At 45.6% G+C, this 17,533-nt stretch overlaps 1 protein-coding gene across 2 annotated transcripts in view; it reads left to right on the top strand.

The window, feature by feature from the left end:
• The window catches only part of LOC144764007 (uncharacterized), a 174,916-nt gene that overhangs the window by 93,486 nt on the left and 63,897 nt on the right, over positions 1-17,533 (top strand). For both annotated transcript variants that reach the window (XM_078650136.1, XM_078650135.1), the window contains exon 9: positions 3,113-3,253. In XM_078650136.1, the coding sequence (XP_078506262.1) occupies positions 3,113-3,253 (141 nt within the window). The remainder of the gene's footprint in view (positions 1-3,112; positions 3,254-17,533) is intronic.

The raw sequence follows: 17,533 nt of genomic DNA, 5'->3' as shown, positions 1-17,533 counted from the left end.
GAGGGACGGAAGCAGAATTAGGGGAATCTGTGGGGAGAAAAAACACAAAGCCACCCAATTGTTGATATGGGTGGTGTTTGTAAATTCCAGCTCGGAATTAGCATTGCTGCTGCACCACAATAGTACGCACCGCCATCACCAAATATTTCTGAATCTCATCTGGTGATTCTTTGAGTACAGTAAGGAGGAGTCCTTAAGTGCAGTTGAAATGATTCTTGATCCAAATGTTTAGGATCAGCTTTCAGTGGTCTGACACCAAATACAGACTTTATTTATGGTGACCGAAGATTCATAGGGACTCTCTTGAAAGATCAAACACCTTCCAAAATCACCTGTTCCTGGTCTCTTCATGAGAAATCTTTGCATCTCAAGAGCAGAAGTTGAGAGAACCTTAAGGGTAATGCTGGTAGAAACACGTCAATAGAAAAAAAAACATTTAGGATGTGTTTTGCAATGGAAAAAGAGCGGGTAGGGTGTGTCATGCAAAGAAAAAAATCTGGAAAGTGGAGATTGCATATTGGCCGCACTAAATCAGTTCTGAATTCAAAAGACAATGCACCAATCTGAGTTGAAGTGACCCCCAAACTCTAATAAAGGTGAGGTGGATGCACAGGTTGATCCATCAAAACTTCCTCCTTGGAGAGAAGTCCTGCCTGTGGGGCTGATCCAGCAAACCGCCTTTCTCCTTGCCAAAGTCCTGCTTCTGTTCCTGATCCATCAAAACTCCTTTCTCCATGGTGAAACGTGTTGTTCTACCCCATGGGCACGTACCACCAGAGCAGCCTCATACGAATGCAATCAAACCACTGGATGACATGGCGAGGGTCACTGTTTTACAGAGTGACAAGGACAATGCATCACAGGAGGGAAGGGATGTACAGCTTCACAGGGTCATGAAGGCACATCATGACAGTGAAGAAGGGAATCAACATGGCAGTTGTGTTAGTCCAGGGCCAAGGGCTTGTGCTGCTGACTCACTCAATGACTAGAACATGAAAGAAAGACACACTCAGATAGATACTGTTGTACAGGTAGTAGAAAGGGCATTTCTCTTTCTTTTGCGAACGTTGTCAACAAATATGCCAAACGCGGTTTGAGCCTGCTGGAGCACCTCAGACCATGCCCAATTACAAAGCCTCTATATTTGTGTTGGTGAAGGAAAATACACTGTAGAAGGACACACCACTCAATGGAAAATGTGTAAAGATCCTCCACATCGTGTGGTGGACTTTAAGGCCCGCATTTGTTCTAAACAGTAGGTTCTCCTGTTAATATTAGGCAATGTGGTAACCATCGAGCTGCAGTAAATATTAAGCAAGTGACAACCGCCTGCACAAAGTAAAATATTCCTGAATATAGGCCATGGAATAGCAAAAGAGCAGAGGAGAAAGGACACAATTTTATCCGAGGCCATGAGACATCTTTATGAACCTAGGGGCACATGCACAAGCCCCTATCGCCACCACAACGTCACGTTGATGGATGTTGTGGTGGCGATAGGGTCTGCGCTTTCTGTACAAGGAAGCGTTAAGCCACTTAATGTGGCTGAATGCTGCCTTGTACATAAGGCCCCCATTCACACTATGGTTAGCGTGAAAGGGGTGGGCAGTGGGTGTTGTGGTGGGCGTTCCGCCGTAACACCCATTCATTTTGATGCTGTCCCCTATGTACAAGGTTGACGTACAGAGGAGGCAGCGCCAAAATTAAGACCAGGAAAAACCAGGTGTTAAGTTGGTGAAACGAGGAAAAATGCATTATTTCTCCTTGTTTTTGCTTTTTCCATGTGGGCTGCCTTGTGCAGCCCACATGGAAAAAGCAAAATGCCATGGTTTGTTTATGTACAGGAAGGTGTTCCTTTTTGTACATAAACAAACCTTTAAAAAAAGGCCAGTTTGTCACTTTCATGTGTGCTGCATGAAGGGGCACACATGAAAGTGACAGAGTGGCATTTTAGGTTTGTTAATGTGCAGGAAGGGACACCTGCCTACACATAAACTATCCTCCCCTGCACGCAGGCACCCTTGCACTGTGGTGCAAGGGTGCCTGCCTTGGTGCTAAGATGCTAAACTTAGTGCCATCGCAGGGGGAAACGCAAGACTGCACCACGTTCCTGTAAATATGGTGCAGTCTTGTGTTTCAGAAGTGGAGGAGTGCTGTGTTCAGCCAAGGAGGGGATATATGACGGTACAACGCGTACTTTTACAACGCGTACCGTTACCACGCTACTTTTACCACGCAAGTCGTTACCACGACTTGCGTGGAGGGGCGCTGGATAGTAATTTTTTAAATTTACTATTCCAACTCCAGTCCCCGTGGACTCTAGGGAAAGGAGTTGGATAGTAAATTAATATATTTACTATCCTGGAGCGCCCTCCAGCGCAAGTCGTGGTAACGACTTGCGTGGTAAAAGTAGCGTGGTAACGGTACCGCGTTGTAAAAAATGCGTGGTTACCGTTGTATACCCAAGGAGGCTAACACTGTGCTCTGACACTTCCTTGTACATATCCACTTTAGTGTATTTTCAGCTGCAACTGGGGCCAATGATCCACAGTCAGTAACAATTTTTTAACGTAAAGCGCTTTTGTTTACTGCACAATAGTTTGGGACCATCACAAAAAAACATTTGTTAGTAATCTACAAAGCAATCGTAATGGTAGGGCATGCCTGTCATTAGGGATGATTCTATCAGAAACGTTGTTGCCATTAGGTTGTCCACCCAGGATTGCTACTTTCTAAAAACGAGTTTTATTGAACAGTAATCCTCATCTCTACAGTTCATTGACCTTGGCAAACAACTTGCGTGTGAACAGCACCATGTATAGTTTATCAGATATTAAGTATTGTGGTTGTTAAAGGGTATGCCCTAAGGGGAGTGTTTGAATTTTACTGAACTAAAGTATATATTTCATCATTTTATGCATTTCATCTTTTATTTTAACATGTCATTGAAGTAATGTTATTTTATTTGTGTTTAGTTCCTAAAGCTTGTTTAATACTGTGGCTTTCCCAAGGCCTCTTATTTTGCTATGGAGCACACCTTTGTACATAGGGCTGTTGGTAGCTTTAGAGCTCAGAATAGCAGTATTGATGGTTGCTGTTTTGAATTTCACAGTCAAACCTGGCATGTGTCCTTCTGCTGTGGCCAAGTGCAAGCCTCCTTTGGCTGACCCAGAGTGCCAGGATGATGGCGACTGCCCAATGAACAAGAAATGCTGCAAACACTGTGGTAATAAATGTTTAGAAGCTGTACCAGGTAAGGGTCTTGCCGGTGCTGAAGATGACTGTGATCTAACTTAAGAAGCTAGCATGGGCAGAATGAATTACTAACAGCTCATGTGAAAGAAACAGCCAAGAAATAATGTCTGAACTCATCTTAATGTGTTCACTGTAGGAAGGGTTAAGGAACATCTGGGTGGCAGCAAGCGCTATGCCTGCTTCTCTTCAACACAACCCCAGATGTAGTTTGTGCATAGACACACTCCCTTGGTAGAACCTAAAAGCAGCAGAAGGAAGTTTTTATTTCTGTCTAAGGATGTAGGGTATTTAGGTATGGAATATCTTAATGTTTCAGTCTATGAATGCCCTTTTATAGGACCAAATTGATATTATCTATATCACTGTGTGATACTTATGACAATTATTTACTCAATGCCATCCCAATATTCGGTGTGTGTAGCAAGGTGTAAGGCCTCTGCTTCCAGCTCATGGAACCTCTGAGGTAGTCAGAGAGTAAAAGACTATCTCCACATTTTTTCATCCCTCATTAAAGGCCACATTAGGATGTCGAGCGGACCACCAACAACAGGCTATTGGTAGCAGTCCGCTGGACATCTAGGGCAATGGTCCGACTGCTGGATTAAGATACAGTCGAATGGAGCACAGCGGGCATGGGAAAGACCACCGCCTCTGACGGGTTCAAGGAGCCTGTTGGGGCAGCAGTAGATTATTATTTCCTACAATGAAGGCGGTACTTGTGCAGGCACCACTGTAGGAAACAAGGTGCCTGGCACACGGTGCATGGATGTTTAAAAACATACCTTTTACTACTGCGACTTGTGCTGCAGCCCTTTCCCAGGCTGCAGCGCAAGCTGCAAAAGTAGAAGGCATGTTTCTGACCACCTACATGGCGTTCTCATCATAATATGGCATGTGACACTGCTGCCCACTTTTGGCCGGACTCCATCCCTCTGCCATGATGTTCGGATGCTCGCCTGGCCGCCATCGCAATGAGGCCCTATGTAGGAAGACATGTCTGCTCCATGGGTTGCTTGAAGTTGGCTGTGAGATGCTTCCATTGGGCAGCAGTCCCTCGCTTGTTACAGAGATGGATGGAATCAGTGAGACCGCTGGCCCCCTCCACTCTGTGACGAGGTGTTACTGATTGACATTAGGCCCTAGGCATTTCAGGGCTTAAAACTGAAGTTCCCATGTCCAAAGAAATCAGTGGTACTCACCCTTGTCACAAGGCAGCTCAGGTCAGACAGCCAGCAGGAGCCTGTGCTTTTGGCGCATGTCGAGTACTTGACTACCTGATCTGAATAAGAAGAGTGTCTGCCAAGCTGAACTTTGCTCAGTCTGACAGATACTCCTCTGGCCCCTTCACCCATATGGATGGGCTGCAGCTGCCTATGTCTCACTTGGACATTGACTGCATTTCATAAAGGGCCATATGGACAAACATTTAGTCTTGTAGTGGTCTTGAATTCCACGAGTAAGCTAGATGGATCTGAAGTAGCACTAAGAGTATTACTTCCCAAACTCAAAACGGCACATTCGCACCATGTAAATTGGTACATGCATGGCACAGGGCTCTCACAAAGATTTATAAAGACACACAGAGCCATCCTGCAAGGCTTTGAGTGGCCTCATAAATCATGAGTAGGACGATGCAGCACAAAATGCTTTGTCACCTTACTCGGCACCTGGAGGCATTCAATGTGCGTTGCAATGGGTAGTCCCATGCAACATCCATGGAATTTGACTGTGCCTCAGATTTATAAAGTGATGTACAACTGAGGAAGCACCAGATCTGTACAACTTCCAAGGTGAGGCTTAATAAGGAGAAGTATGTGTTTTTCTCCTATTATTCCTCTTTCCATGTGTGTTGCATTCTGCACAAAGAAAGAGGAAAATGCCTCATAGGGTTGTTTTTGTTCAGAAAGATGTCCCTTCCTACCAACAACGGAGGCACTCTTGCACACTGGTGCAAGAGTGCCTACATTGGTGCTAGGCTGCCAAACCGGCACTAGTGCAGGTAGAATGGACTGGAATGCACTGTATTACATAAATACTGTGCATTCTTGCCCTTTCACTTTGGCGTAGGGCAGCACAGCAAGGTAACTTGCTGTGATGCCCTATGCCAAAATGTAATATATGAAGCCTAGTCATCGCAAATTGGCCTCAAATGGGTAAGTCAGATGCAATTCACTAAAGCTTCATCGACATCTCGTCTTTAGTATTCCAGCCCAAACATACTCAAACCTACTCCATCCATGTCTTGGAGTAAGTCACACACCACTGATGGCCACTCAAAGATACTGCAAGTGAATCATATACAAGTCAGTGGAGAGGAAAGCGCTACCAGCACCAACCTCAATAACTAATGAAATAAAAAATAATAATAATAATATTGGTTTAGACATTATATATGTGGTAAAAATATGGAAAAATAATTTACAAATAAAATTACAACCAAAAAATAAACATAAATGTTTCAATATTGCGAACACCATTAAAAATCATACTGCACAAATTAAAAATATATATATAACATATTAATATATTGGAACTAATATAAAACAATGTGAAAATAGTCCTATAACTAAACATTGCTAACACCTATGTATAAAATACTTTCATTTGATCTGTTAAAATCTTAAAAAGAGTGGAACATACCACCATAATAAAAACATTATCATTCAGGTACAGATAATTACATTAAAACATTTTTAGTTATCGTGACTCTCGTGTGGGATGGAACCAGAAAGCAGCGGATTATCATTAACAGCGATGTAAAGATGTCCATGCTTTCTGTTGATATTAAAATGTTAATGCCAGCGGAAAATGGAGAGGGAGCAAAGTTCAAAACAGCTATGCATAATTTTCTGTCCAGTTTCTTAAGTCACTTTAGTTTCATATCCTAGAACATTTACTGGTTAGATCATGTTTGTGCCTAGGGCTTGTCATAGAGAGGGGCTTTGGTGTACAGAAACAGGTCTGAAGAGGACAAAGGGCTGGCTATTTTCTATCCTACTGCCGGGTTCTTATTTTGATGTTCCATTCCTTCCAAGGTTTTATGCTGATTCTTTCTTTTCTAGTTCTTGTGATGCTATGGACAAAAATTTTACGGTGTTACAAGACAGTTGAACTGAAGAGCCGTTGAGGCATTTTATGACGGCCGCTCTGCAAGTCCGGTTTGAGTTGCTCTTAGAATTGGTCTAAAAAATAACGTCCTTAGGTTATGTAGTGCCGGACAGATGCATAATAGATGTAATAGTGACTCTGCTCCGTTGCCAGAGGCGGCAGTCCAGGAATGCCCAGGTCTGTAGCCATTTGGGGATGAGATCTTTGTTTGAAAATGAACCCAATCTCAGTAAGGTCAATTTCCGCTTATAGTGGTCTCTGAAGCGTTCTTGCAAATAGGGTTGTGGTTTCATATGCTTATAGGATGGAATCACAGACCATGCATGACTTTTGCCGGCAAATGTGGTTTTATCTGATTGAAACGAAAGAAATGTAATTGATTTGTTTGGGATTTTTTTTAAAACAGGATATGACATGGGTGTTTGCCAGGCTTCCTCCAGATTTAGAGTTTGAAGCACTTGTTTCAAGATTTGGCATATCGAGTATTTGTTCGTTGATTGCGTTTCTACCTCCTCCCAACAGTGGTGGGCAAGTGTGTTGTCTTCGGCAGCCCTCATACAGCAGTAATATTTGGCCAGAACACCTTGTCTGGCCTTCGTCTGGTTCGTTAATCCATATTCCAGGTGAATCTGCGACTGAGAGATGTGTCGTGGGATTAAAAACTGTTTTTATACAGTTGGACTGAGCTAGATTTAGCATTAGGGAGTCCTTAGTATTCAGCATTTCCGTGCCATATGTTATCACTGGCAAAAATTTTGCAGCCACCACCTTTAGGAGATGGTTTGTTGAACTACCACTTAGGTTTTTCTGTAAAGTTTTAAAAGCAAAGCATAATTGTTTGTTTTTTGTGTTGACATGATCCAGGTGTTGTTTGAAACTTAAGTGGCGAACTAAAAGAACCCCCATATATTTATATACTTCTACCTGCGATAAAATATTTGAATTTACCCTCCAGGTGAATTTGGGGCGTTTTTTTATGATTGCTGGAAAAACATAAAACATTAGATTTTTTTTAATTGATTAGCAGTTGTTCTTTTGAAATGTATATTGTTAGTTGAGAAATCAAGCGCTGTAGACCAAGCGGGGTTTGAGAGAGTAACACAATGTCGTCCACATATTGCATACTTGCTATTGGTGACTTTCCCAATTTGGGTGGATCTCCATGAATGATACTAAGGATGCTTTCTAAATCAGCTGTGTATATGTTAAAAAGACACGGCGCCAGAACGCATCCTTTTTTTTAGCCCATTTTTTGTAGGAAATTTCTTGGTTAAACTCCGGCCATCCCCTTTTATTATCTGAATCTAGGTTTGTGAATATAGGTTGATGATTGCTTCTAGTAATTTTGGGGGGATTCCCCAAGCTTTTGTTTTAGCCCAAAGCTTGGCACTTTATCAAAGGCTGCTTTAAGGTCTACGAAACATGTGTAGAGGATGTTTGAATTGGCAATCGCTTTCTTTGTTAAGAGGGTAAGTGCTGAAATATTGGTTAATGTCCCCGTGCCAGCTCTGAACCCAGTCTGTGTTTTCAGGATTAGACTTTTGCAGCTTACCCATTTCTCCAAGTCTGCCAATAGATTTGTTGCGTAGATCTTTGCCTCCACATCTATAAGGGCTATCAATCTGTAATTGCTGGGGTCTGAGCGTGTTCCTGACTTATAAATGGGTTGAAAGATGCTGCCCCTCCAGGAGTCGGGGATATTTCCAGTCTTTAAACTATTCGAGAACAGAGGGGTTAGATAGCATGACCAAAACTCGGGGTCGTACCTGAACAGTGCGTTGGGTAGGCCGTTAGGACCGGGTGCCCCGTCCAATCTCAAGTGTTTTATTGTATGCAGAATCTGCTTTTGTGTTGTCTGTACGGGTTCTACTCTTTGAGCGTGCCTGATAAAAATGCTGCTGCCTTTCTGTGCTTCTCTGATTTCAGTATGGAGTTTGGGGTTGGATAAAATCTTTAAATCAGTGACTGATGCGCCCGCCGATAACCATTTTTCCTTACTCCGACTCCTAGCCTCTGATATTTTCTCTGGACTGGAACACCTTTCAGTTGCATTTGTGTTGGCCCCTATGCTGTCTGTTGTCTATTCAGTTCTAAAATTGTATGTTTCTTCAATATGAATGCTCCAAGATTGTTCTGTTATGTCAGAGGTAAATTGGCAATGTTTGCCATTTAGCATGAAATTCATTTTTGCCCAAAACTGTTTCGAGTTTCTCTGCTTACTCGCATGGAGCAGGTTGGCCTCAAAGTTTTCCTTATATGTTCGTTTGGCCGTTTTTATTTCGTGTTTTAGTTCCCTTTTCGTCTTTTCTATAGTTATGAGAGACTGTTGTGAAGGTTGGAGACCATTACTTCGAATTGACCTTAGTTTTTTGTTCAGCCGTGTTTTTATTGCCCGTATGTTTGGTTTATACCATCGCCTTCCTTCGGTTCTAGTTGTTTTATGATCTTTGTGGGTAGATTGACATTTTTTATTGATGTTGATCGTGAAAGATTCCCAGAGCCCCGTAATATCTCCAGCGTGGGCTGCGTCAGTAGGTGTTAACAACGACCGGCATGTCTCCATTATTTCGACGATGTTCTTTTCGTCCCAAGTTAGCCAGTTTAGATTGCAAAGTTGTGTCCTTAATGTAAGGGGATTTGCCGGCTCTGACCCAATTGGAGTGATGGTTAATGTAAAAGTTTGAGGGTAATGGTCGCTTTCAACTCGATCCTGAATTTGAAAATCCGTTATGTACGAAAAAGATCAAAGTCGGCTAGCGTAAAATCTATTGTTGATCCCGTTTTAGATGTAACCCTCGTGAATGCGGCTGGGCTGTCCAAGGATTCAGAAAAGGGGGTGGTGATGGACAGAGCATCTGAATTAAACAGAACACTCATACCCAGTCAAAAGATCAGGGCTTGATCCATCACTGTTTTTTAGCTCACTACACCATCCCAGTTCAGAACCTGGCTATATGCAAATTAGTCTGTCCCTGGCCCAGTGCATCATGGGAACAGGGCAGACCAAACTACCAAGCCAATTCTTTACTGGAAAGGAAACAAGCTTCCGGGGACCAGTTTCTGGCATTGCAGCCGTCTTCGGCCCGGCTTGCTTGAATCCTGATGGTGCAGTGAGCAAGGGACTCATGTCTGAGCATACCCTGCCACTCCTATAGTGGCCAAAACGATTCAGAAAAGGGGGTGGTGATGGACAGAGCATCTGAATTAAACAGAGCAATCATACCCAGTCAAAAGATCAGGGCTTGATCCATCACCGTTTTTTAGCTCACTACACCATCCCAGTTCAGAACCTGGCTATATGCAAATTAGTCTGTCCCTGGCCCAGTGCATCATGGGAACAGGGCAGACCAAACTACCAAGCCAATTCTTTACTGGAAGGGAAACAAGCTTCCGGGGACCGGTTTCTGGCATTGCAGCCGTCTTCGGCCCGGCTTGCTTGAATCCTGATGGTGCAGCGAGCAAGGGACTCATGTCTGAGCATACCCTGCCACTCCTATATTCAGAAAAGGGGGTAGTGCTGGACAGAGCATCTGAATTAAACAGAACACTCATACCCAGTCAAAAGATCAGGGCTTGATTCAAGCAAGCCGGGCCGAAGACGGCTGTAATGCCAGAAACCGGTCCCCGGAAGACTGTTTCCTTTCCAGTAAAGAATTGGCTTGGTAGTTTGGTCTGCCCTGTTCCCATGATGCACTGGGCCAGGGTCAGACTAATTTGCATGTAGCCAGGTTCTGAGCTGAGATGGTGCAGTGAGCTAAAAAACGGTGATGGATCAAGCCCTGATCTTTTGACTGGGTAGGAGTGTTCTGCTTAATTCAGATACTCTGTCCATCACCACCCCCTTTATGAATCGTTTTGGCCACCACAAGTGTGGAAGGGTATACTCAGATGTGAGTCCCTTGCTCACTGCACCATCAGGATTCAAGCAAGCCGGGCCGAAGACGGCTGTAATGCCAGAAACCGGTCCCCGGAAGCTTGTTTCCTTTCCAGTAAAGAATTGGCTTGGTAGTTTGGTCTGCCCTGTTCCCATGATGCACTGGGCCAGGGTCAGACTAATTTGCATGTAGCCAGGTTCTGAGCTGGGATGGTGCAGTGAGCTAAAAAACGGTGATGGATCAAGCCCTGATCTTTTGACTGGGTAGGAGTGTTCTGCTTAATTCAGATACTCTGTCCATTACCACCCCCTTTATGAATCGTTTTGGCCACCACAAGTGTGGAAGGGTATACTCAGATGTGAGTCCCTTGCTCACTGCACCATCAGGATTCAAGCAAGCCGGGCCGAAGATGGCTGTAATGCCAGAAACCGGTCCCCGGAAGCTTGTTTCCTTTCCAGTAAAGAATTGGCTTGGTAGTTTGGTCTGCCCTGTTCCCATGATGCACTGGGCCAGGGTCAGACTAATTTGCATGTAGCCAGGTTCTGAGCTGGGATGGTGCAGTGAGCTAAAAAACGGTGATGTATCAAGCCCTGATCTTTTGACTGGGTAGGAGTGTTCTGCTGAATTCAGATACTCTGTCCATCACCACCCCCTTTATGAATCGTTTTGGCCACCACAAGTGTGGAAGGGTATACTTAGATGTGAGTCCCTTGCTCACTGCACCATCAGGATTCAAGCAAGCCGGGCCGAAGACGGCTGTAATGCCAGAAACCGGTCCCCGGAAGCTTGTTTCCTTTCCAGTAAAGAATTGGCTTGGTAGTTTGGTCTGCCCTGTTCCCATGATGCACTGGGCCAGGGTCAGACTAATTTGCATGTAGCCAGGTTCTGAGCTGGGATGGTGCAGTGAGCTAAAAAACGGTGATGGATCAAGCCCTGATCTTTGACTGGGTAGGAGTGTTCTGCTTAATTCAGATACTCTGTCCATCACCACCCCCTTTATGAATCGTTTTGGCCACCACAAGTGTGGAAGTGTATACTCAGATGTGAGTCCCTTGCTCACTGCACCATCAGGATTCAAGCAAGCCGGGCCGAAGACGGCTGTAATGCCAGAAACCGGTCCCCGGAAGCTTGTTTCCTTTCCAGTAAAGAATTGGCTTGGTAGTTTGGTCTGCCCTGTTCCCATGATGCACTGGGCCAGGGTCAGACTAATTTGCATGTAGCCAGGTTCTGAGCTGAGATGGTGCAGTGAGCTAAAAAAAACGGTGATGGATCAAGCCCTGATCTTTTGACTGGGTAGGAGTGTTCTGCTTAATTCAGATACTCTGTCCATCACCACCCCCTTTATGAATCGTTTTGGCCACCACAAGTGTGGAAGGGTATACTCAGATGTGAGTCCCTTGCTCACTGCACCATCAGGATTCAAGCAAGCCGGGCCGAAGACGGCTGTAATGCCAGAAACCGGTCCCCGGAAGCTTGTTTCCTTTCCAGTAAAGAATTGGCTTGGTAGTTTGGTCTGCCCTGTTCCCATGATGCACTGGGCCAGGGTCAGACTAATTTGCATGTAGCCAGGTTCTGAGCTGGGATGGTGCAGTGAGCTAAAAAACGGTGATGGATCAAGCCCTGATCTTTTGACTGGGTAGGAGTGTTCTGCTTAATTCAGATACTCTGTCCATCACCACCCCCTTTATGAATCGTTTTGGCCACCACAAGTGTGGAAGGGTATACTCAGATGTGAGTCCCTTGCTCACTGCACCATCAGGATTCAAGCAAGCCGGGCCGAAGATGGCTGTAATGCCAGAAACCGGTCCCCGGAAGCTTGTTTCCTTTCCAGTAAAGAATTGGCTTGGTAGTTTGGTCTGCCCTGTTCCCATGATGCACTGGGCCAGGGTCAGACTAATTTGCATGTAGCCAGGTTCTGAGCTGGGATGGTGCAGTGAGCTAAAAAACGGTGATGGATCAAGCCCTGATCTTTTGACTGGGTAGGAGTGTTCTGCTTAATTCAGATACTCTGTCCATCACCACCCCCTTTATGAATCGTTTTGGCCACCACAAGTGTGGAAGTGTATACTCAGATGTGAGTCCCTTGCTCACTGCACCATCAGGATTCAAGCAAGCCGGGCCGAAGACGGCTGTAATGCCAGAAACCGGTCCCCGGAAGCTTGTTTCCTTTCAAGTAAAGAATTGGCTTGGTAGTTTGGTCTGCCCTGTTCCCATGATGCACTGGGCCAGGGTCAGACTAATTTGCATGTAGCCAGGTTCTGAGCTGGGATGGTGCAGTGAGCTAAAAAACGGTGATGGATCAAGCCCTGATCTTTTGACTGGGTAGGAGTGTTCTGCTTAATTCAGATACTCTGTCCATCACCACCCCCTTTATGAATCGTTTTGGCCACCACAAGTGTGGAAGGGTATACTTAGATGTGAGTCCCTTGCTCACTGCACCATCAGGATTCAAGCAAGCCGGGCCGAAGACGGCTGTAATGCCAGAAACCGGTCCCCGGAAGCTTGTTTCCTTTCCAGTAAAGAATTGGCTTGGTAGTTTGGTCTGCCCTGTTCCCATGATGCACTGGGCCAGGGTCAGACTAATTTGCATGTAGCCAGGTTCTGAGCTGGGATGGTGCAGTGAGCTAAAAAACGGTGATGGATCAAGCCCTGATCTTTTGACTGGGTAGGAGTGTTCTGCTTAATTCAGATACTCTGTCCATCACCACCCCCTTTATGAATCGTTTTGGCCACCACAAGTGTGGAAGTGTATACTCAGATGTGAGTCCCTTGCTCACTGCACCATCAGGATTCAAGCAAGCCGGGCCGAAGACGGCTGTAATGCCAGAAACCGGTCCCCGGAAGCTTGTTTCCTTTCCAGTAAAGAATTGGCTTGGTAGTTTGGTCTGCCCTGTTCCCATGATGCACTGGGCCAGGGTCAGACTAATTTGCATGTAGCCAGGTTCTGAGCTGGGATGGTGCAGTGAGCTACAAAACGGTGATGGATCAAGCCCTGATCTTTTGACTGGGTAGGAGTGTTCTGCTTAATTCAGATACTCTGTCCATCACCACCCCCTTTATGAATCGTTTTGGCCACCACAAGTGTGGAAGGGTATACTCAGATGTGAGTCCCTTGCTCACTGCACCATCAGGATTCCAGCAAGCCGGGCCGAAGACGGCTGTAATGCCAGAAACCGGTCCCCGGAAGCTTGTTTCCTTTCCAGTAAAGAATTGGCTTGGTAGTTTGGTCTGCCCTGTTTCCATGATGCACTGGGCCAGGGTCAGACTAATTTGCATGTAGCCAGGTTCTGAGCTGGGATGGTGCAGTGAGCTAAAAAACGGTGATGGATCAAGCCCTGATCTTTTGACTGGGTAGGAGTGTTCTGCTTAATTCAGATACTCTGTCCATCACCACCCCCTTTATGAATCGTTTTGGCCACCACAAGTGTGGAAGGGTATACTCAGATGTGAGTCCCTTGCTCACTGCACCATCAGGATTCAAGCAAGCCGGGCCGAAGACGGCTGTAATGCCAGAAACCGGTCCCCGGAAGCTTGTTTCCTTTCCAGTAAAGAATTGGCTTGGTAGTTTGGTCTGCCCTGTTCCCATGATGCACTGGGCCAGGGTCAGACTAATTTGCAGGTAGCCAGGTTCTGAGCTGGGATGGTGCAGTGAGCTACAAAACGGTGATGGATCAAGCCCTGATCTTTTGACTGGGTAGGAGTGTTCTGCTTAATTCAGATACTCTGTCCATCACCACCCCCTTTATGAATCGTTTTGGCCACCACAAGTGTGGAAGGGTATACTCAGATGTGAGTCCCTTGCTCACTGCACCATCAGGATTCCAGCAAGCCGGGCCGAAGACGGCTGTAATGCCAGAAACCGGTCCCCGGAAGCTTGTTTCCTTTCCAGTAAAGAATTGGCTTGGTAGTTTGGTCTGCCCTGTTTCCATGATGCACTGGTCCAGGGTCAGACTAATTTGCATGTAGCCAGGTTCTGAGCTGGGATGGTGCAGTGAGCTAAAAAACGGTGATGGATCAAGCCCTGATCTTTTGACTGGGTAGGAGTGTTCTGCTTAATTCAGATACTCTGTCCATCACCACCCCCTTTATGAATCGTTTTGGCCACCACAAGTGTGGAAGGGTATACTTAGATGTGAGTCCCTTGCTCACTGCACCATCAGGATTCAAGCAAGCCGGGCCGAAGACGGCTGGAATGCCAGAAACCGGTCCCCGGAAGCTTGTTTCCTTTCCAGTAAAGAATTGGCTTGGTAGTTTGGTCTGCCCTGTTCCCATGATGCACTGGGCCAGGGTCAGACTAATTTGCATGTAGCCAGGTTCTGAGCTGGGATGGTGCAGTGAGCTAAAAACGGTTATGGATCAAGCCCTGATCTTTTGACTGGGTAGGAGTGTTCTGCTTAATTCAGATACTCTGTCCATCACCACCCCCTTTATGAATCGTTTTGGCCACCACAAGTGTGGAAGGGTATACTCAGATGTGAGTCCCTTGCTCACTGCACCATCAGGATTCAAGCAAGCCGGGCCGAAGACAGCTGTAATGCCAGAAACCGGTCCCCGGAAGCTTGTTTCCTTTCCAGTAAAGAATTGGCTTGGTAGTTTGGTCTGCCCTGTTCCCATGATGCACTGGGCCAGGGTCAGACTAATTTGCATGTAGCCAGGTTCTGAGCTGGGATGGTGCAGTGAGCTAAAAAACGGTGATGGATCAAGCCCTGATCTTTTGACTGGGTAGGAGTGTTCTGCTTAATTCAGATACTCTGTCCATCACCACCCCCTTTATGAATCGTTTTGGCCACCACAAGTGTGGAAGGGTATACTCAGATGTGAGTCCCTTGCTCACTGCACCATCAGGATTCAAGCAAGCCGGGCCGAAGACGGCTGTAATGCCAGAAACCGGTCCCCGGAAGCTTGTTTCCTTTCCAGTAAAGAATTGGCTTGGTAGTTTGGTCTGCCCTGTTCCCATGATGCACTGGGCCAGGGTCAGACTAATTTGCATGTAGCCAGGTTCTGAGCTGGGATGGTGCAGTGAGCTACAAATCGGTGATGGATCAAGCCCTGATCTTTTGACTGGGTAGGAGTGTTCTGCTTAATTCAGATACTCTGTCCATCACCACCCCCTTTATGAATCGTTTTGGCCACCACAAGTGTGGAAGGGTATACTCAGATGTGAGTCCCTTGCTCACTGCACCATCAGGATTCCAGCAAGCCGGGCCGAAGACGGCTGTAATGCCAGAAACCGGTCGCCGGAAGCTTGTTTCCTTTCCAGTAAAGAATTGGCTTGGTAGTTTGGTCTGCCCTGTTCCCATGATGCACTGGGCCAGGGTCAGACTAATTTGCATGTAGCCAGGTTCTGAGCTGGGATGGTGCAGTGAGCTAAAAAACGGTGATGGATCAAGCCCTGATCTTTTGACTGGGTAGGAGTGTTCTGCTTAATTCAGATACTCTGTCCATCACCACCCCCTTTATGAATCGTTTTGGCCACCACAAGTGTGGAAGGGTATACTCAGATGTGAGTCCCTTGCTCACTGCACCATCAGGATTCAAGCAAGCCGGGCCGAAGACGGCTGTAATGCCAGAAACCGGTCCCCGGAAGCTTGTTTCCTTTCCAGTAAAGAATTGGCTTGGTAGTTTGGTCTGCCCTGTTCCCATGATGCACTGGGCCAGGGTCAGACTAATTTGCATGTAGCCAGGTTCTGAGCTGGGATGGTGCAGTGAGCTAAAAAACGGTGATGGATCAAGCCCTGATCTTTTGACTGGGTAGGAGTGTTCTGCTTAATTCAGATACTCTGTTTATCATGAATCGGGCTGTCCAAGGGGCCTCTGCCGTTTAATGTGTGTAGAAAAAGGTCTTCTAATTTTGCAGAACATTTCTTGCCCTTAAGGTCTTGTCTACTTCGGTTACCCTGCCTTGGCTGTATAAAGCTCGGTAAATTGTGCTCTTGGCCTTGGATTAAGTTCATATTGAAATCCCCTGTTATTATTATGTGGGCACTTGGGTAGGTGCTTTTCAGTGTTTTAATTTCCTCAATTAATTGATTAATTCTTTGGTCATTCGCCTTTCTTGATGGATGGAAGTAGAGATTCAATACTAATAGGTCCACTGACGGTGAAAGCTCTACTTTAGTACATTGCATCCATGAGGAGTCAAGATCGATGCTTATGTCTCCCCAGGAGAGGTCCGTAGATATATATGTCGACAGGCCCCCTTTGGCCCTTCCATGCTGTGACTCCTTTTTTGCAGGAATAATATTTTCTTTGTATACCACTAATGGAGAGTTTTTTGTCTGCCAGGTTTCTTGAAAAAGGAGTATGTCATGATGTTAGATAAATTCCCCAAAATCTTCTTCTTCTAACTTTGCGTTCTTCTAACGTGCGCTCTCTAAATAATTTCATTCATTCATTCATTCATTCATTCATTCATTCATTCATTTGCACTTATGCCATTAACATTCCAGGAGCAAATCCTAATGCCCCTGGATTTCCTTGGAGGTTTGCTTGAACTGGTTCATACTTTTCCCTGCTGCTTATGTCACAATGTTTTCCTGGGAAGGGCCTTGTGATCAGCTGCTTCTCCTTGTGCAATTGTAATTGTTATTTGTCTAATTGATTGACCCACTTCTTCCTTGATGCAGGTTCGATCCGGGCCTTTTGTGCCTTTTTAAAGGCTCAGTTGCTGTGTTTGTTGTTGTTGTAATGGGCTAGGGTACCCCGGGGGCTCGACCTTTTTGAGTTCTATGCCCCAATTTGAGAAGTCTTCCCTAAGCTGCAGGATAGGTCTGTGAGACTATAAACAGTGCATGTTAAGATTGTAGAGTCTGGACCGGTTAGGAGAGGGTTTGGTTTAAATTCTATACTTTCTAAGTCACTGGATTTTTTTTATGACTCATAGAAGGTAATTCTTCTAGTAATTTTAGTATTGATCCCCTGTTCACGATGTCATGTGGTCCCCTTGAACTGTAATGCGGGATAAGTTCTACTTTATTGCTTGTGGTTAATCGTCTGTATGATGATTTTTTGCCCCGTTGTTTGATTTGGCAGTTGCAGCGCAAATTAGAACGTGATCTGGGGGGGCAGGACTTTGTTAGTTGTGGGAGCTTTTGCCTGCGGTGCCCCTAGAGATCGAGACAGGGACAACCTTGCTTCCAGTCATCAACTCCTCCCGATTCCCCCCTTCTTTACACGTGCTGCTCCCAACTATATCCCCTTGTCTACTGATTGCTGTCTCTTCTGTGTTGGTACGTCAACCCTTGGTATTGGAGGGCTTTTCTGAGAATCCAGAATGGGTGGTTTGACCTTTTCTT

The sequence above is a fragment of the Lissotriton helveticus genome, chromosome 6, assembly GCF_964261635.1.
Source record: "Lissotriton helveticus chromosome 6, aLisHel1.1, whole genome shotgun sequence".
In the NCBI taxonomy this organism is placed as follows: domain Eukaryota; kingdom Metazoa; phylum Chordata; class Amphibia; order Caudata; family Salamandridae; genus Lissotriton; species Lissotriton helveticus.
This window is presented reverse-complemented; position numbering and strand designations above follow the sequence as displayed.